Source organism: Styela clava, chromosome 9 (assembly GCF_964204865.1).
Source record: "Styela clava chromosome 9, kaStyClav1.hap1.2, whole genome shotgun sequence".
Taxonomy (NCBI): Eukaryota; Metazoa; Chordata; class Ascidiacea; order Stolidobranchia; family Styelidae; genus Styela; species Styela clava.
In genome coordinates this window covers 15,005,568-15,027,601 of record NC_135258.1, presented here as the reverse complement: position 1 = coordinate 15,027,601, position 22,034 = coordinate 15,005,568, and the positions used below count along the sequence as shown (strand labels likewise).

Here is a 22,034-nt window from a genome sequence, read left to right as displayed (position 1 = left end):
TCCAGGATATCAACCTCTGTATTGAGCAATGTGGATGGGACCTAAAACAGGCAATAGGAAACCATGAGATATGACTATCAAACGTCAATATATAACTTCTTGAGTTCTTTCAATCAGAAATTACAAAAAATATCCATTAGTGCATAATCGACCATATAAAGTACTATAAATGTAGTATGAACTTTCACATAATGTCATTGAACATGGCCAACATGAGGAGGTACATGGCGCGATACATAATAAAATTCAATATTTTAACAACCGAAAAAGTTTAGGTAATTTCAACGTTTATTTTTTAATAGAGTCAGTAGATTATATTCGTTCAAAAATAAATCCAAAACACAACGGAATTTATCTAAAAATTACCCTTTTTATCACTCTAATGGCGCCCATCGATAAATCGAATTAATTATGGTTGAATAACAGATTTCGAAAATCGATATTGACCGAACTGCCGCAAGTGTCGGGATTTTTTTTTATTTTTTTTTTTCATGAACGTTACCATTTTGCTTAGTATCTCGGGGTGGGATTGTTTTATTTTTCGCTTGAAGTAAATCCAGATTAGAATCGTTTTTATATTGTTGTTTTCAGACTTGAATACATATACTTATGGCGTTTCGCGTCTGAAAAGCGCTTGAATTGCCAAGTACGGGGTGTCACAAAAGGCAAACACAAAAGCTGTTTGTTTTTGATTGTATTCAAAAATTTCAGAAACCTGGGACGCTTTACGCTTTGCGCCAAAATCATGTTCTTTCTAAAGTAATATGTTTATATTTTTGAATCACCCTGTATTTGGAAAATTATGTACAACCTAGCGTAGTACATGAATATTTTGCGGCCTTTCTGCGCCTGATCATCATCTTAGGTATATTCTATATTGCCCCACCGCTATATTTCTTTTAATTCTGTTTATCTTACGTTAGGTTGGGTTACTGATTTACGATTTTTGGTTTACGCTATGTTGTTCAATACTTTTGCTAACATAACTCATCCTTACTTAACCTATGACGATGAGAATAAAGCAAAACGGATCGGATTATTGGCGGGGCAATAGCAGAAGAGTAATCTATATAGCATAGTCATCTATATTAATATTAATTTTTACATTTACTATCTTTAAAATCCGGGTTCCGGATATGGTTCGAACGTACACCGGATCGACTCCTAGTAGATTATTTTAGCTCTTGAGTGTATTTTGGAACTTTACATAAGTAAAACTCCTGATTTAGGTCGGGCCCGATTCCCATACTAATTTAACCAGACTAGGGTCTGTATTGCCACCCAAACATGTAATATCACCAGCGTCGCTTGTGTAAAGTCTTGTACGTGGCGAAATGTTTATGTACATCAGTGCGATTTTCACACACTAAGGGGAAAGAGTTTGTTTCGACCCATCGCGTTATATTATCAGTATCGGAAATGCGTTACCATAAAATATATCACGTTCCTAACAAGATTATTCGACTTTGTCAAATATTGACTGAGCTGTAGCCAACAATAGAACTATGCCAGATTTCATTGTGGTATTCAATGTTCATATAAACTTTTTCCATATCTTATCCGGCCTCGAGAAACTAGAAATAAATTTCAATTGTGTAAGGTGTGGCAACAATCACAAAAACGACGTTCATAGGATGACATATCCATTTTTGTATAACTTGCTAGTCAACACTTGAAAAAAAAAAAATATGACTTATAATTAACTGAACATTGACTCTAGAAATGTCTCAAAGTCAAAATGCTATTTTGGTTTCAACACACAAAGCGTTGAAAGTTAAAAAAAGATTAGGTAATATAACTGACATTTTGTTATCGTTAGTTTTAATATATATATTCTATAATTGTCAGAGTGTAAGTTCCAACATCAGACAATCGTCATTTTTCTTTTGGTAACTAACATCTCATATCAATATTATATATTATAAGTTTGACAACACACATATTATGACACATTCCCTCTATAAGCCTTTTCGTTTGCTTTACGTACGGGAAATCTTGGATAATATCAAAAGTAAATATTGATAGGATTGGTGTATAATCCTATAATAGAATAATAAGTGACTTCAACGCGAATTGTATTTTGTAACCGGCACAAATAAACGTTTATATATAGAGTTTAAAAATTTGAAAACATTGGTCGGCTGTAAAATTTGTTTTGTCAATTTTGGCGCGTGTGTGGTGCAATTGAACCACGAACTGACAGGGAAATATTTTGTGGGTGTCTCGGACTTTTGAGTGACAAATTACTACTTGTCCGTGCGCTGAAACTTTTATTTCCATTTCAAGAAGCCGTTAAATTTAGGAAAGTAATACTACTTGGATAACCTAAGTCATTATGCTCCAGCATTCCCGACTAATTTTGTTACATCTCCGGTGCTATTATAGTGTGTTCTCGGTTGAAACGGCGTTTTCACGACCCCCTCTCCCCCAAACAAGGCTCTGCACAGAAAGACAGACAGACAGACACACACTGATTACAAGCTACTATTATCACTATACCGAAACCTACAACCGATGTGCGCTAATACATATATTTTAAATTTATTGCGTCAATTTCGCCTAGGCTCAATAAAATCGTTGCTAGGTGTTTCTCAAGGAATTTGTAATAAAATATGTTATCCAAGGATCTACTAGTAGGTCATTAATTTTGGTTAGTTTTTGATTAAAATTCATGTCTTTTACTAACAAACAATTCGGCTCAAATGGGTATTTCTGTGCCAAAATATAAAGTGATTTTTCGTACCTGTCGCATTTTGTCCAATAAGTAGGCATTTCGTCTGTTGCTATTGAGGACATTTTTGTCCAAATCGGTCGAGATGAAAAATTGAAGTGATCTTCGTGGATTCCTGATGAAGGCCCAAGTGTCATCCACGAAGGATCTAAAAAAGAGAAATATGATTATTTCATAAAAAAGTTGGCTTTATTTAGTATCCGTATAAGATCAATACTCAAGGCAATTTCCATGGCTTGTCGTACTCTTCCCACCAAACTGTTTGTTGGGTATGTTCAAGGTATTGTTATTGTGATTCATATTACTCTTCACTGGTCCAATCGCTTTCAGTTATCAGTGGTCAAAAATAGAATTGTATTCAATAAGTACTATTGCAACTGGGCGCTATGGGGCACGTTGTTTTAACCTACATTTCGCGAATTTTGAGAGGATTTTTGAAGTATTATATCGATATATTTCTTCTGTTACCCGATTCTCGTTTGCTGGTTTTTAACTTTCACGTTTATATCACAAATAATGATTTTTTATGTTATCTTATGTCATACTGACATTGCCGTCAAACTCGTTCCCGTGTTCTAAATCAAACCTTGAATAATTTACGAGGTTTAATCGTTTTATATCGATGATAATCGCTTCTGTAGTGACCGATTAAAATTGTTATGACAAGCATAAAATCGGATGAAAATCCTGTCGATAAATTACCTATAATCAAGGATTTCGTGGTTTAAGACTAAAAAAGGCGAATTCAAAACTAAGAAATATTTCAACTATACCTTGACGATATTATTATACAGCAAACAAAAATATAAGGTTGTGTGACATGTTTCAAGCTTCGCTTCTGCTATTTTTTGGAAAAAATATAAAAATATTTTCAGCAAGGCCTTCAAAATAAAAAAAAAATAAAAAAAGTAAGAAATCCCTTTCTATGTCTTTTTTAACATAAATCATTATGGATCAGATAAAGTGTTATCCCAGACATTCATCGCAACATAAAGCATTGTATTGACTTGAAAATTAACGTTCTTGGTTTGAGTAGAAAACTTTATACAATCTCGCACTTGGCGAACGATAAAATTCTCACTAGAATCTACTCAAAATTTGGGCACTCCTGAAGTATGTGAACCAAGATGGCGGACACCGGAACGTAATATGTGTACCAGGTTAGAGTTAGGCCATAATTTCAGGTACAAATACTACGGGAGTCACTTGGCTAGTGCCCGAACTCAAAATTATGACCTAACCTTAACCTGGTACACATACTACGTTTCGGTGTCCGCCATCTTGGTTCACATACTTCGGGAGTAACAAAATTTGTGTACTCACTCAAAACTAAATCATAGAACTGGAGACACATTGTGTGAGGGACAACAAAAAGTTAATATATTTATAAACCTTATTCAAATATTTTATTATGTCTTTGTGTCTCAGCTAGATTTATTACACATGTTATATATAAAGCATGAGATGCAATGCGTGGTCTAATGGGAATATTCATGCTCTCAGGTGAGGTTAATTACTTGTAACTTCTACGCACATCGATGTGCTGGTATTTGCTAGTAGGTATTTCGATATATTCAATAAATTGAATCATGCTTGGGTTATATATGACTGAGATTCGTTTTCCATGGCATACGGTACATGCAATATAAATAATTTTTCAAATATTTCTCAAAGATGATTTTAATTGCGGCTGGAAGATCAAAGGAATAATGTATATTGCATTAGTCCTAATGCGTTATTCGATTTTGATGTGGCAAAATGAAAATATGTCGGTATTTTTATGTGCACAACGATTAGAAAAATTCAATTTCAGCCGAAGTTTGCGATAACTCTCTGGTTAGTTTTAAACTTTACCTATTAATATCATACGTCTGAAACGTCACGAAAATCCTATATCTTGTAATTTAATATGGATCACACGAATGTACATCCGAATCTATGAGCGCTAGCGCAAACATTAGAGGGCCACATACAAATTTAACTTCCCAAACCAATATTGCATTCACACTCGGGCTAACCCAATACATTACTATAATTGTTTGAACTAATTTTGGCGTAAGATGTCTTTACATACTACCGTACCGTTGTATATTACCGTATAATCATACATGCATCCTGATTTTATCACAATATCACGACCTATTAGAGTATTTATTTATTTTTCCGGCAATAATAACACAAAATATTATGTTCTTGAGACTAAAGTGCCCGTGGAGACACTTTGAAGATGACCACATACCTTCTGACCACTAATCCGGTCACTATATATGTTTTGACACCAAAGGTTTTGTTTGAAGACAACTTTGACATGGGTTAAGTAAATAAATGGAATTTTTAAAATAGTTCTAGTAAAATTCATTATTATTACTTGATTTACAGGGTAATTTGAATCATGGCGCTTAAAAAACATAAAAGTATTTGTTCAATCGGCAATCCTTCTGCCTATGAAGCAGCTTGCATAGAACTGATTTGTCAAATAATTTGTAAGATGTTTCGTTGGCTGCTTGAACCGAGCTTTAATTGCAGAGACACCTAAATTCTTTTACTAAATATATCAAGAGTACTACCGATTGGGAATGTTTTTTGAATCCAGTCATAAATAAAATAAATTTACGGCGCTGCAGAAGTGTACCAATATAGAGGTAACTAATTTTGTTTGCCTAATTTACATCACGTTGTATAAAGGGACTGAAACCTATGGGCAGGGGGTATATTCACTTGGCTAACACAGACAGTCCCCGTACTCGTAATAGAACTAAAAAAAGAAAAATCAGACTTAATAACCCTAACCTGGTAAAGACACTACGGAAGTACCAAATTTACAAGTTGACTTGCTTTACGTCTAACAGTTATTTCTACTACAGGTTTTCGGGCCCTGAGAAACAGTTTTGTAAAAAAAAAAAAAATTTGTACTTTGGCCACAATCCCTTACCATCAGTAACGTTTTTCGTAAATCCAAACAATGCAGGAAAAATAATAAGACAAGCTAATATCCATGCTGTACATATCATAAACACCATCAACTTCGCTGTTCTTTTCTTCGGATACTTCATTGGTCGCGTCACCATAAGATATCTGAAAAATAATGTTATCATACATATTTAATTGAAAAATAATGATATTTAAGTATAGTGTCAAAGGGAAAATTTCAGATCTCATCATATAAACTTTACTTCTGGTATCTGATTTTACTGTTATTTTTGTGGTCAGTATGAATGTGGTAAAATCTTGCCTAGTGTGTAATCATTGTGTGAGGTATAGGGGACCGGATGTCTTAGAGATAGGATGGTAATTTTCATCGGAGAACGTAGAACCAACCGTTCTATATAAACGTAAAGATCGCATTATTTGATAAATGTCTATAATTGCACGATAGAATCGAATGCATTTGCCAAAGAAACAGGTAAAAACGCGCCACTCTCACTTATTATGAGTTCAAGTTCATTTTCATGGAATACGCCCGATTAGAGATCGAAAGTACATGCTCACCGGAATCGAACAATAATTTATATAAATTCATTACATAAGCTGAAGCATTATTCAATGAATGTAATTTAGTCTATCGTCCTATCTCTTAATTTGTTCAACAGAATTGAGGGTACAAGGGTCATTCTAAAACTGACTCAAAATTCCACTCCTAATTCTGTTTTGACTAAAATTTAGATTCCAACTTCATGCGGTTAATATACTTAATTTTACTACGAAAAATATTCTGTCCGTTACACTTTTTTTAGTTTCAGTTGGACATTTCGACTTATTATCCAAATTTGATGATTAAGCAACTCTGACACCGTACAATCTGAAAATTTGATTTTGACTAGAAAATTTCCTCAATTTGAAAAAAACTTCCCGTTTGGTGTATTCATTATCAAGCTCAATTCTCCATAATGCAAAGCAATTGGGCTACCCTCGTTATCTTGTATTCAGTCATTACTAGTAGCGCTCTGCACATCATTTCAATTTTTACGCTTTATTTATTTCGTTGACAACTATATTTCTGAATGAATGACATTTATGCACGAGTACTATTTACTATTGTTTACTGATTGGTCACACTATCGGTGTGGTATTTTGGGGTGTTGAAAAATTAGTAACATAACTAGCATTTTGAGGCATACTGTTTTGATTTGACGAAAAAAGTGAACGCGTTTTGTTGCATCTCAAGTATTTTCTCCCTATAGCAGGTTTCTAGTATTGATTTTTGATATTTACAGCGTCTTTTATTATTCTATTGAATCCAATTTGTATCCATAATCATTTTAATATTGGACATTTGACATTTTAATATTTTCATATAACGTATTATGCTTAGTCATAAGAAGGTCAGAGTTCATGACTTCTTGGGCGCAAAAAGAAATTGAAATATTTTCATTGGGAATTCCAAACGTTTGAAATGAAGAAGGCCCCGGACAAGTATACAAATGACATATCTATTTTTAAAAAGATTGATATCGTTGATTTGTTCATTTAAAAAATCCAGAATGACGTAGCATGGGTGCAGATACGCTAACATAGGCATAAACTAAGAAAGTATTAGTCTGCGCTATATTGTTTGTGCCACATTATTTTGAGTGTAAAAGAATCACTTAGTGGTGATAATGAACAATTACAATGAAAAAATACAAATTTTTGACATTGAACGATTTCTGGATGATATTTTTTACCCAAAATTGATTCGTTTGAAATACCATTGTAAAAAACAACACAGTTTGATCCTCTCTATGAGCAAGATTTTATTTTTGCGATCATGGCTCGTTCTAATCAAGATAAGTCGGGAATGGTGTACCTTTGCTGTTAATATATTATCTTTTGTGGTTTCAAGTCGCCTCCTCTTAGGAAATATTGCTCTATATACTTTGTTTACCCCCAAACAATAAGATTGCTGTGTAAATAGTTCGAGTGCGAACTCGGGGGTATAAGAGACATTAATTTTTATTTCGTCTGTGAGTGTCGGCACGTATGTTTCAATCAGTTTAAAATTGGCAATTTCTAATTTATCAGTCTGTTTTCTAGTAAAAAATCAAGAAAATATACTATTGTATCGTAGTAATTATATAACATCTGTATTATACGTAAAACCTGCATAGTTTTTATTTATGGCATGATGAATCCGCAAAAAAAGCGAAGAAGCCAATACTCTAAAGAAGTCTGATTAATGATATAGTAATAGGCTAATTTAAATTAAATGGATGAATAATATTCACACAAATTGTACTGGAATTTTGATAGTATGAGCGTATGCTTTAAAAAAGTATTCGTCATGATACCAATACGTGGCGTTGTTTTTCAAGAAACAGTGCTTTTTTCTAATTTAATTGATGGTGAAATTTTCAAAAATAATGGGTAAAACGCTATTGCAACATACAATGAGGTAACAAAGACTGAATGAAAATAACCAACATAAGAGAAAAAAAGTTTCACATCAAAATTTAATCGATCATGCGAATATGAAATAACCAGGCACATGTTTCAATTCAATTTTTAATTTTTCATTTGGATAATTTATGGTTATTTATAAACACGGTTTGTATTCATTTTTGATTCAGATTCGCTGATTGGTAGAATCTACAAAAACGTTTTTTGTCATCATCATCATCATTAGATAATTAAAAGAATTCTATGCAAATTAAGCGTGTCCCACGATTTCTTGATAAAAATCACACGATTCGATAACATTAAAAGATAAAAATGATAAGAAATATAATTACAACTCAGCGTTCAATGACGTAATTGTCTTCGAAACCAAATATGCAAAATATCTCAATTCTGCCGTCCTCGATTAAGGGTTATTTAATGTTAATAAGTTCAAAAATTAAATACCTTTCAGGGAAATGGAAGAATTTAAGTAACGTTACCGCACACGGAAATGTCAATTCAATTAAAACTAAATAAATATATTGGCACATTAATCACACTTTTCCACCCTTCAATAATATTTGCAATTATTTAGAGACGAAGAGAGCAGTGCTCAAATATACAACCACGAAGATCCCACATCAGCACTGGGACGGCAAGATCTTTGCTGAGTCTAGCTGAGCAATGAGTTTTCTGGAAAGATCAGCGGAAAAGCGTGATGGAATACAGTGTTCCCATATTCCATAAAATGCATTTCCGTGAATTAAAACAAAACCACAAAAATTGTGGGTGAAATATTGGATTGCATTTGGAAAAAAATTGAAAACAATCAAATTCAAAAGCCTTCTAGCGCTTCGATCATTTTAAATGTTTAAAATCTTTTGGTTCATAAGTAACGAAGAATCTTTTTTCAACAACGAATATTTAGCAAAAAAATGGTCCCTAGGTCTATTTTGTGTCCAAAAAGTTTTAACATATTACATTTCACTTGATTGGTAGTACACATGTCACACACGACGCTAAATATTATATCAGCTAATCAGCTATCTATACAGCAGCCCAATATCCCTGTACCTGTACCCTGGTATTTCAAATGGCGATTGGGGCCATTCATCCATACGTATTTCAAACTGGTTTAAATACTATATAAAATCGAAAGTTACTCGTCTTAGTATACCTGAAAAGGCAATCTTACACAAGAATGTAACAAATTGAGTAACGTATTAGGTTGATAGATTCCGGCCATTCAAAACCCCAGTAACTTTCTACCCCAGAGATTTATTCTCGATGACGTAACGATGACGTCATTTTCGTAAAACCCAGTACAATCTTCAAGTGACTGAACAGCAAATGAGAAAATCAAGAATTTACATGATAAATTACTAACAACCATTTTTGAAGGTCGTTCATATGGAAATCACGTACCAAATTCTATTTAAAATACATTTGTCAAATAAATATGGGGAGCAATGATCTCCCGTAAGACATTATTCATCTTATACGGCCACAATTATAGTTATTTATCACATCTCAGGATACAGAACGATTTGGATATGTAATCAGTCATATTTAAAGTATTAAATTAGAACGAGCAACGATTCTAAATTTGGAATGGATTAAAATTTGAAAGACATTTATGAAAAAATTATTTTACCTGGCATAAACCTAATAAATACCTGGCATATTATTACAAATATCCTAATTCCAATAAAAAATCAGTAAATATGTAGGATCACTATTAAAAGGAAGTGAGTCGTTTTTTACCATTGCTGACACAACAATGTTTTCAATTCTAACAATCAAACTTGAGCCATAGACGGATAGCGCAGCCTTGTCATGGTCATTGTGATACCAATGTCCAGTAAAGACAAATTTATCAAACGACTGTAAATAACTGATAACAATATTTGACGGGCGCGGTGGCCTAGTGATTAAACCGTTTGACTTAACTGTTTATGATGGCATTGCAAGTTAAAATCTCTGGTTCAAACCCCATTCCCACCACCTCAACAGGGTGTGATAAATTGGGTATAGGTGACGCTGAACAGGTAACATTCTGGTCTTTCTAAAATAGAGTACCTCCTTATATACTAGGGCTACTTGTGAAGTGCCTTGTTAGGAGCGAAATACGAAAAATTAAAAAAAATAAATAAATAAAAAATAAAATAAAAAATATGTAATATCACACACGCACGGCGCTTAAGATAGAAAATATTTTCTCTGGCTCGCGTCAAATATATTTCAATATAAATTTCTCAGGCAAATGAGTGAATTGGAGTACTTTCTTGAGCACGAGTTTCTTCAGCCCGATCAATAACTCAGAAAAGGTTATTGAAACTGTCAAGATCTATTAAACTTTATTAAGGACAATAACGCATAATATAAAATTCAGTTGTGAAAAATAATATGCATATTACAGTTTATTGCCAATTTCCTTCAACGGCATTTAAATGTTGTAGTTTGAAATGGCGAGAATTTGCGTTTTATAGCTGAGGATTAGTTTTATAGATTGTCTGCCGTTTTGTTTCCGGCAAGTCTTTTTTATTTTTACAGTGGTATTCGGATTACAAGCATGGCCTAACAGTGTTCGTATACATAGTGGACATCGCATAATGTTTCGTGGGTATAAGTTCTCAAATTTAAACGTTAATTAATCAGTTGATCAGCGCAAAACCACCCCGGGCCCGGGGCCATTAAATTGCGTAAGCTTTTCTAAAAGGTTGGATGCTTGATTTCGTAAAAAAACATTTAGTGTGGGACATTGATAATTGGCTAGCCTATGCCGAGCCGATAGCATGTAGGTTTGGCCATATCATATTCGAGATGTTTCTCATGGGTAAGCGAAGCCTTTTGATTTTGAGGGTCGTATGGGTAGGCAGGACAAAAATATACAATAAGATCCATGTACATAATTCAAAAAATGACTTACGATAAAATGACAAATTTTGGCATATATTGTTTCAAAACGTTTAAAAACAGTAAACAGAGAAGAACGCGATTATTTCCGAGTTCGCGTTGCTTGTAAGCGTGTAACAATATCAAATTGAAAATCGCTCACCTGTCAATACTGATCATACAAAGATTCAGAATGCTTGTCGCGCAGCAGATAACATCAAAGCTGACGTGTATATTGCACATGGTAGGTCCAAACACCCACTCCCCCAGTATATCGTACACAATGGTCAATGGCAAAACAACAACAGCGACAAGAAAATCTGAGAAGGCCAGTGATACTATAAGATAGTTTGCAGGCTGTCGTAATTTCCGTACAACTGTTACTGATGCTATTATAAGTCCGTTTCCAACAAGTATGACGAAAGCAAGTAGTGACGTCAGAATGGCGACAATGATCTTGTAAAACATGTCGTCTTCAGGGATTTGTTCGCTGGTAACATTACTCTCCTGGATAAAGCACGTTTTGTTATATGTTTGATTTGCTTCACTGCCGTTCATGACAAAACATTCGCCACAAAATGAATCCATCTCGATACCTCACGCTGGATAATGCTGGACTTTAGTGTTGATTGCACTCTTTTTTGTGCATTGGTAGTAACGTAATTAACCATAATGGCAATTAAGCTCTAGTAATTATGTTACGGATCATATTTATTTTAAAATGTAAATTTTATGCTTTAGTTCTAGTAGATAAAATGATAGCCTGAAATATAGGTAGCAAGTTGAAATCATCTAATGAACCAACTACCCAAAAAGTTAGTCGGATAAATTGAAAAACATCTAGCGAATCAACTACCCGAAAAGTTAATTGAATCTTTTCAATAATATATATAATAGTCAAAGGCTTTAGATTTTGTGGTATTTTACAATGTATTGCTACATATCGTTTAAAAAAAATTCGTGCAAACAGGTATAGAGTATAGTAACTTTTAAAATGACCGGAAGATATCCTAACTTTTCACGCTAGCATAGACACGTCAATTTTCTCAACGTATAGACATTTAACCCGATTATAGCATAGCTAACTATTGTATAGGCCTACCTAAAAATAGAAATATGGAATATTTTACTGTATATGCTTACTTATTCTCAGATTACATTTCCTGTCCTTACTAGGTGATCCCTGATCATTCAGCTGTATTTCGCGCAAAGCAGATTATCAATTACTGTTTACAGAACTTATACGTTCTAAAAATAGTTATAGTTGAATTCCCAATTTAAAAAGAAATACATCTCCAAATTATACAAAGTTTAAAAATTACAATTGAAATTAACGACATGAATATTGCATCCGTAAATATTTAGTACTTGGACGTTTACTTGGCATATAAACCAACATAGAATCCATATTAATAATAATCATGTACACAGACAAAAATTTACTCAAAATAAGTGTACCGGCGGTTGGGCATGACTAAATTAGTTGCGAATAGCATGTACCGCCATTTTTTGAGGATTGGGATGTAAATATCATCACACACACACACACACACACTGAAGGACATATATGTACACATATATGGAGAATGCTCAGTGCAGTATTCGAACTGTGATAAGAGCAAAGATTGGTATACTTCAGCAAAAACCATAAATCAAAATTATACGAAAAACGATGTAATGCAATATGTTTTACCTCGATATAAAAAGTTGCATATACGTTAATTTGCGTGATAAAATCGCATATTCCAAACAATTGCCTAAAATGTAACTCACGATTCATACCGGTTGGAAACTATTGTTCAGCAGAACAAGACCACCTTGACTTCGCCGGTTTTCTTATTGTTAAGCCGAGACAGGTAAAACGAATCGCTTAGTACGTTGCAGACTATAAATACGTGACGCCTTCAGTTAACAATATTCTTATACTATACTAAAACGAAGCTTCATAATCTTGCGAGTACAGAAAGGACTTCAGTACGTATACGTATACGTAGATTTGGTGGAATTACAACCCCATTAAAGGTAACTAACTGATATAGACATCACAGCTTCACAGGTTATCATTTGTCTTACATTACCAACTTCACAAGCGCTTTACCTGCTGGTTGCTAGCAATTACTTTTCTATGTTACGACCTGTACACCCTAACTTTTCCTGTAAAATTTTATGGGCTTTCCTATAACATCATCGGAAGCGACGTAACAGTGAATCAACAACGGACATCGAAAGCTTATGGCTATGGTCACGAATACGTGAAGATGTCTTGAACACGTAAACCGTCGAACTTCACACGAAGTATTTAGTACCTATAGATCTGATCAATGGAACATAACCAACACAATTTGTTTACTTCACTAATGGATGCTCATAAGATGCGTTTTTGAATTCAATAAACGCTGATTGTTGTTTGTAATACGAATTCTACCATCTCGCTCTGGTAGCCGTATCTAATACCGAGTTTTTCAATTTTGTGGCCACAGCGCGACTCAACATGCTAGGATAGCAGCACTGGCATTCAACCACTACTTCCTTAGATCGAAAGACTAAATAATACTAAGGCTTTGTATACTTTACTGTACTATAGTCAATACCACTACCCGGGATAGACGACTTAAACACTGACTGACTAGTTCATAATAAATTGAATTACTCTGCATCTCGAATCATGTTACGCAAAGAAAAACAACTCAAAACTGCCCACTAATAAATATTTATAAAAATGTTGATCGCATTCTATCTTTTTCTTAAAAAATTAAAGGCTAAAACAGAAAACTCCTCGGTGATGTTTGAAATCTCTGTGTTTTTACAACTGAGTAACGTTTTCTAAGAGAAGCAGAAAAAATCCAAAATATGCTCTCTCATACCAAATTTGCCAATAATCTTTGGCTTCTGTAGAATCTATGAATATTATTCGTATATTCCCCTGCTAACCAGTGTAGTAAATAAGCGAACACTGCTTTACTCTCTACTAAGTTTTCACAACAATACCGTGAAATTTGATCAGTAAATATACAATCGAATCCCCTCGTCACAACTAAACAAAAAGACCATTGACGTCATATTTTACCAAAGAGTCCACAATTGTATATCTAAGAAAACCAAACTTTTTAATTTCAAAATAAGTTGAAATGACCCATTGACCTTTAAAGTTTGGCTTTTCGGCTACTTATATATGGTACGTTTTTTTAAATTCCTCGGCAACGTAATATAGCTCGTCGACCTGTCTGAAACGCCATGCCATATTATGAAAAGGGGTTCAAGTTTTCAAACATGTGTATCGTATACCATTCTTCGTATGTGTTTTGCAAATTTATTGAGATATTGAAAATGTTTTTAAGTGTACGATTATGAAATGTGACAATACTTATAGGGCTATAATGCTTTGTCAGATATAGAAACATTCTTTTTCTAAACTGTTCTGCATATATACCACACGCAACATTTTTTTCACATGCTTTGATTTAAGTGCTGATTGTTTCGCGAATTTTCCTGAATATCTAAGCATTCTATATGCTATAATGATATCTGCATCTGGTTTTAAATATTCAGCCTAATATCTTATATTATAATATATATTGCGTCGAATTTCTTTTACTTTTCAAAAGCCATTCAAATGTTGCAATCATATATATATCTCGTTACGATTCTGGGACCTCCTGGAGTATGCGAACCAAGATGACGCGCAACCTAAACTCAGATTGTGTACCAGGTTAGGGTACAGGTTATGCGACATCTTGGTGCGCATACTTTGGGAGCACCCGATTCTGTATCAACAATATTCTGCTTATGGTACACTTAGCCCTCGATCACAATAAAATAGTAAGCGCAGAACAACAGAATAAACCAGAGTCACGTATCAAAACACTTTAGGTATCTATGCGAATTACGAGACGAGTTCTGAATAATTGGATTTTTCTGATAAAATCATACATAAATTGTGTAGCAAAAATGTTGCGGGTGCATAATTTGATTAAATCAGCTTTTGTAGCAAATTAGGATAACCTAATTGTCAATAAATTCACCGACTTTCTGCAACACTTATTCGAACTCAGATAAGCGAAACAGACAGATAAATCTATTTTGACTATTTTTTCGACAAACTGAATATTGTAATATACATAAATATATGTGTTGTTAATAACGCTAATCTAATATATCTCCCTACGGCACTAAACTAAAATGTTTGCACCGTGAATATTTAGTAAAGTTTCAATTATTACGAGCTCCGTGGCAATTTTTAGACGAGCTGGAATACTTTAACCTCTTCACACTCCTTCGGTCAACTTTAGGCGATTTCTGTGTAAATATACTTTTTTGTTCCGTTTCGTAGCCATATTTGAATATCCATTTACGCCCAATTATACTCAAATCGAAGAAAATCAGGCAAATGTATTCAAGATTTTGTACAATCCAAACTTGATTTGAACCAAAAGTTTTCAATAACTTGAAACGCATTCATAAAATTGTTTAGTCAGTATTATTTCCTGAACCCGAGATTGAACCTTTAATGTCAGTATTAAACGTGGGAACAGATCTAACAAGTACGATTTTTACATTCAACTAAGACATCATTTCGGCGAATTGGTCGTGATTTAGGAAACAAGAGCAATGTACAATGTGACGAATGCTACTTGCCACCAATTTCATGTCACTTTTGTAATCTGTACACTTCCCAAAGCCTATGGCATATTTTCGCCATTTTTTTTTTATATCGGCAGAGGCATGTCAACGGGTAGATGGCATAGTAATCAAACTAGCTGCCTATATGGAAGTTGAATAGCCCTCGTAAATGAGGAATTTGAAATGGACATTGGAACCATATACATCATTCTCCATCTGTACTCCTAGCAGTGGAATTGAGGCCACTCGACATTTGACTGAAAATAAAGTCAACATTCTACCTAAGAACTGTATTAATTATACAAGTTCAATAATGATTGCAGTATAGTGTACGTACGACACTTAGTTCGAGACGTGAAAAGCGACTCGCTGAATATTTTGTGGTCTGTCTTATAGTGCCTCTGTCTTTTAAATGACCTCTTGTACTGGACTTATAATATTAGCAGCCTTACACGCAATTTCAATTAGAACTGGCAAGTAACTAGACTAAAGTTTAACTAAATACACTCGAATTGAAATTGAACTAACAACAAATTTGTTTTGTAAATAATTCTATAGTCCTAGATAATTCAACCCTTCATAGTGTTATCCTATTTGTGACGAACGCACTTCAATTTTCCGCCACTTGTGTACTGTCACTCATTTATACGACAAGTACACTTGTACCAGGCTTTCAAGCTTCTCCAAAATCAATGCCAAATAGTATCATTTGTCACGTTTTAGCGATATGATTATTTTACCTTATTTACCTAATAAAAATTTAGAAAAAGACTAAAAATTTCTAATCACAGAATTCTCCAAATTTAGAATTTAGATCGATGAAAAGTCCGTTTTTAATCAAATGTCAACCAAAATATTTAGATCGATAAAGCAAAGAAAATGTTAATTAGTGATTAAGTCCAAATAAACAAAGCTATTTGGATGGATAACGGGGAATCTTATTCACTAAATAATTTATAATTTATTATACATAACGTTGTATAAGAATAGTCTCTGAGGACATATTCGTGGTAGCACAAACGTATTTATAAGAGTTGATTTTTTGTGTCTCAGAAAGGAGAAGAGATTATCGTCCAGATCAGTGCCATTTCGGCCAGTCATGTATAACTAGGTATCAATAGTGATGGTTCCATTACATTTGAACCCACGTACATTTGAACCCATGACAATTGCACCTGTATGCTATTGCACCTATGGAATTTTTTTTGTTTCACGGATAGTTAAACCCATACTAACCCTAACCCATGGGTTTAGCACCCGCATATAGATTGAACCCGTGGATATACGCATGGGTTCAAATGTACATGGGTTCAAATGTACGGTCACCAATAGTGATATATATATTGGCTATAATGTTATCCGATGCTCACAAGATAAAACAATGGATTGAGTCCGTAAATTAATATGAAAATTTGAAAGATTTTTTGAACAAACTTCATGCTGCAGATATTAAATACCGTAGGAATTCAACCACAATAATAAATATGAATTTATTGATGAATAGTACTCATCAAACGAGTCCCAAAACACTTTTTATTATGCAATATGCTGGACTAAGTTAGCGGTAATAGCTGACTCATTTGACACCATGTTTTTTCGCAAAATAAGTGCCGGCAGATGTTCAGGTGGTGTATTGCTGATCTTACACACTTCTAAGGTTCGGAACGCTCAATTTGAGGGTCTTAGTCGGGCTAATCTGACCGAAATGGGCATTCCAGGCCACTGGAGTTTGCAAACACCTGACCGTAACTTCCACTACTATAACGGCCCTCATTTCCTCTCCATAATAGTACATATTTATATACTTTTCGGTCCATAATACTTTATGTTGCGTTGCGTCACGGAACAAATTAAAAACGACAAACTTACAGCTTCACAGACATATCTCGAATGGACCGTCGATTGTGTGATGCTATTGCGTTATAAACAGATCTTGTTTATCTAATTCGTCGTTTTCGAAAATATTCGGCAAAAAGTTAAAGATAGATGTGCAGTTTGTCTACAACTTCGTATGGGTACCGTAATGAACATCTACATTGATAACTGTCCAAATCAATAGTACATTACATCCCTGTGAATATATCTGAAGAATTATTAACCAACAATTGCTACTTTTGTGGTACCTATATTACTCACCCAAGTTAGACGCCTTATACAGTAAATACGCACGACTTGCTGTTTGTTCTGAACAGAATAAATACGGCTTCTACGAATAAGGTAAAATTTTGATAGGCTACTGACCGGGTCAAACACTCGAATGAGATATAATTCCATGATTCACACACATAAGGGAAAATCATACAACGTTCACATAAATTCTGTCATTGAAATAATGGTGATTGAGAAGACAGAGTTAAAAATTAATACCCACGTATCATCAACAGGCAGTTCGTGCCCGAATTTGTTTAAAGACGATATTACCAGAAATAATGAATGGACCATGGATAAATATTGGTTTCATATAAATTTACCTCTAAATTCATGGGTGAATGAGCCCACTTCTGAAACTAATGCAACTGCATAATTCTCGACAAAATTTCGCGTAAAAATGATTGATAGTAACGCAGGATTAAGGATAATTTTATGACGCTGGTGCCAAAAACCCTAAAGGATAATGCCCTCATACTGGGTTGTCGCAATTCATCTCCGTTTTGACAACTGCTGATTCAACAAATGTGACATCATCAAAGTGATATAATAACTTTTCACTAATTAGTGAAAGAAATGGACCATCATCAACATGACAAGGTAATCACAAGATCCAGTGACATGAAACGAAAACTGTCTAGAGTTTTTAAGCTATTACACGGACGTTCAGGCAAGCCTATACTATAAACATTATTATGTTTTCACTTCTGTGAAGGCGGGAATTATCGTAAAGTAAGCCGATATGTGAATAAGACAATAGCAAATAGTAGAAAAATACCGTTAACTGAAGATGTGGATATATTATCTCGTTATGAATGTGCCCGTGATCTCTTCATTGTGCCATTTATTCACGTGTTTAATAACCAGTATATCCTAGTTTTATTTTTTTTATAGCGTGAACTCAATCTACGATGCTAAAATAAGACATCTAAAATAAGACACTTTTATCTATATTGAATTAGATTTCGTGATTTTTTCAACTCTCCTTCCCACGACCTGTACTAGATAGCTTGAAAATTGATCGATCGATGCACTTAACTTGCATTGTGACTGAAACCTAACAACAAAAAATTTAGGAATAAAGCGCGAACGCGATTCCTCTCAATTTGAGAACTTGAGAGAAGTTGAGTTCCTAGCATTGCGATTGATGATAAATAAATAAATAGTCATTTAGTTGTATTTCTTATTGATGCATAAAATATATAATATCCCGACCGGGGCTCCATTGGAAATTCCTTCCCTTGTTGGTATAATGACTAATCGGATTTATGAAAATATTATCGTTATATTAGTTACAGGTGTGAGTCACGAAATGGAGGGTAAACCCCATTCATAAATACGATTGCCAACAATTCAATAGTAACATTTTAAATAACAGCTTAAATTTCTATGACATTTTATTAAGTTGACCAATTATTCAAATTTTCATTGGACAGAGGACATTATTTAGATCAAAACGCTTAATTGTGATTTAAGCAATTATTACAAAAAAGCACAAGTAAGTGGAAGCCATCACCAGCCTGGGACACACTTTGAAGAATTGAAATTCATATTCTTCACCAAGAGACTTTAATTAAGGCAAAGAGTTCTGATTAAATTCTTAACTATAATATAAATTGATCGTAGAATATATTAGCCACGCCAATTACACATTCGCAATTCCAGCTAAATCAACCATAGCAATATTTTTGAAACAATTCTCAACTGGTTGCTAAATGACTAAAAATCATGAGAGACTAACTTGAAATCACTAAATTTCATTTAATTCTAAACCATCATTATAGTCAACTTTCTACTATTAATTACATAAACCGCTCCACCCTGGGTAATCATCCTGGACAAAGAGACCAGCAGACTCATTTGTTTCGAAGATATCTTAATGCAAGCTAGTCGAAGAAATAAATGTTAAAAAATATAAGATGTTCATTGTCTCCGAAGTTGAAAAAAAAGATTTTCACGTTTATCACAACTATACATGCTCGCATATAGGCCAGAGTCAATCTCACTCGGTAATGGTTCGACCCATTCCTCACAATTTTAGTGAATTTTTGTTCCAATTAATCACGCGTCGTGGTGCAAGATCGGCCTTCGCATGTCCCATTCAAACCAGGGCAAGCTGTATGTATTCTTGTATATATATATAAGCCACACATGAGAGAGGTACGCTAGCACTGGCATACATCTGACCTTATATAAAAGAGCCAATACACTATTAATAAGTTACTTGCTTATCAGAAACGCATTACCTCACACTAAGAAAGGGAAGTTTAAATAAAAATAAAGAGAATGTAAATATGAATGCACAGTCTAAAATCTATCTTTACTATTGTAGTGTGCATATTGATATATTGAGTCACTCTATTATACGGTGATATATCATAGAAATCCTGAGTTCTTACGATGCAATATGTCTTGATATATATTTTTTATGTTCTGTTTGGGAACCCCAAAAAATGAGAAAACAATTTTTAATCGAGAAAATAGACAATTGTTTCGGAACACATTTGAACACATTTTATTTTCAGAACAAATTTTTCAACGCTCCATTATATTTCAGGGCATTCACATTCAAGAGATTTTTTATTTTATTTTTATTTTTATGTGTGTTCAGCAACACCCGAACAATAAAAATCAAAATTGAGAAAGATTATATATTATATTCTGTAAATATATATCAAGCGCGAATATAATATAGAATTATCCATATTAGAATAAAGTAAATTTAGGTTAACTTCTCATTCTAGCTGACTGTTGAGTAATTTGCCTTCCAGTTTCTTAATTAACCTGTCAAATTGATGATGATATTGTGTTCAATGCCTCAAATATTTTGGAGCGACAAGCTACTCGGTGTAACTGGAACTCGTAAACGATAACTTTAAAATAGTCATAAACCTCTGTTTTATCAAGTCTGTAGACTTTATATAAATCGACCTGTACACGCCTCAATCAACATCACTGAACAAACTTGTTGCAAACTTTATGACAACTCAAGCCAAATATAAAAACGTTAATAAGTTTTTATACGCTGATGCTGTAAAAAAATTCGTAAAACTTCCGGCCATCGAAAAAAAATCGTATGCTTCCGGTGAGGAATTTTCTGAATAGCGACGCGCTTGGATGGTGGCACAACGTGCCTTATATATTATTACTGATAGGCTGTTAAAAAGAGGTCTGAAGCTAAAATGATATGCGAAGTCCATATACACCGGTTGGTCGTGTCATGATTGCTTTTTTAACTATGAACTTAGAATTCAATTTGAAGTAAATAGTTATTGCTTCATCTGGTGGTGCAACATTTATTATAATCAATGCCAAGAGCTTAATTAGGACTCCTTCTCAATTGCTAAATTTTTGCTCAATGAGAACATTAAGGTAGAAAATTCTATTCATGCCTGTTCCTTGAACAAATATAACTATGCACGCCAAGTTATCCTGATCAAAGCAAGCTTTCAAATTTGTGATTACAGCGGATAAACTTGCCATGGTAATCAAGAGTTAAGCTCATTGTCGTACAAAAACAATTCTTTACGAAGACCCAAAGTTTGAAGTAGAGCATGGGAATTTCATACGAATAAAACAAAAAAAAACTCGAAAACAATCATAAACAATCAAGTAAGATGAACGGATCTCAATGCACTGCTTGTCTATAGCAAAAAGAGCATTCTTACCAGGATTAGCTCATCATAGTAAAAAAAAATATATGTATAGAACGCTTGCAAGTTGAAAAAAAATACATCGCTAAACGACTAGATTAAAGAGCGCCACCTACTGTGGTTGTTGTGTTTGTATGTGGAAAACACAGACAACGTCGGGCGTTTTTAAATACAATTAAGGCACCGTTCCTGAATATAAAATACAATTATGGCAAAAGCTTATTTCATTTTCCGAAGAATACAGTATTTACCGAATAAATCGCAGGGTATATGTTTTTCTATAATTCACCTGGATGACGTACTTTATTTGATACACATTATAATTCCCAGAAAAATTATCAGTGATTTTTTTGTTGTTTATGGTAAACGCATTGCTCGATAAAATTTAAAAAAAATTAACTCATTGCATTATTCCAAAGAACAATGACGCATAGCTGGTATGCTCAATATATATTACTTTAATTTTCTCAATATTGGAGTAATTTTATTGTTGCTCGGCGCTATTCCCAGCAATACCTGTCCGATCTATTGGTCTTCAATTCTAGGCTTCTCCAGTAGTGCATGATCTCGTTCTAATCTAGATATTCAAAATGACATTGTTTACGGTCCTACACGCTTATTTTCACTCTGTT

General features: G+C 33.9%; 1 protein-coding gene across 1 annotated transcript in view; it reads right to left on the bottom strand.

The window, feature by feature from the left end:
- LOC120338788 (5-hydroxytryptamine receptor 1A-beta-like) overlaps nucleotides 1–11,743 on the bottom strand; it is a 28,914-nt gene extending 17,171 nt beyond the window's left edge. The window contains exons 1-3 of the mRNA XM_039406739.2: nucleotides 11,145–11,743; nucleotides 5,664–5,806; nucleotides 2,744–2,879 (exon numbers count right to left, since the gene is read on the bottom strand). Of these exons, the coding sequence (XP_039262673.2) occupies nucleotides 2,744–2,879; nucleotides 5,664–5,806; nucleotides 11,145–11,569 (704 nt within the window). The 5' untranslated portion in view covers nucleotides 11,570–11,743. The remainder of the gene's footprint in view (nucleotides 1–2,743; nucleotides 2,880–5,663; nucleotides 5,807–11,144) is intronic.
- Between the last annotated feature and the right edge of the window lie 10,291 nt (nucleotides 11,744–22,034).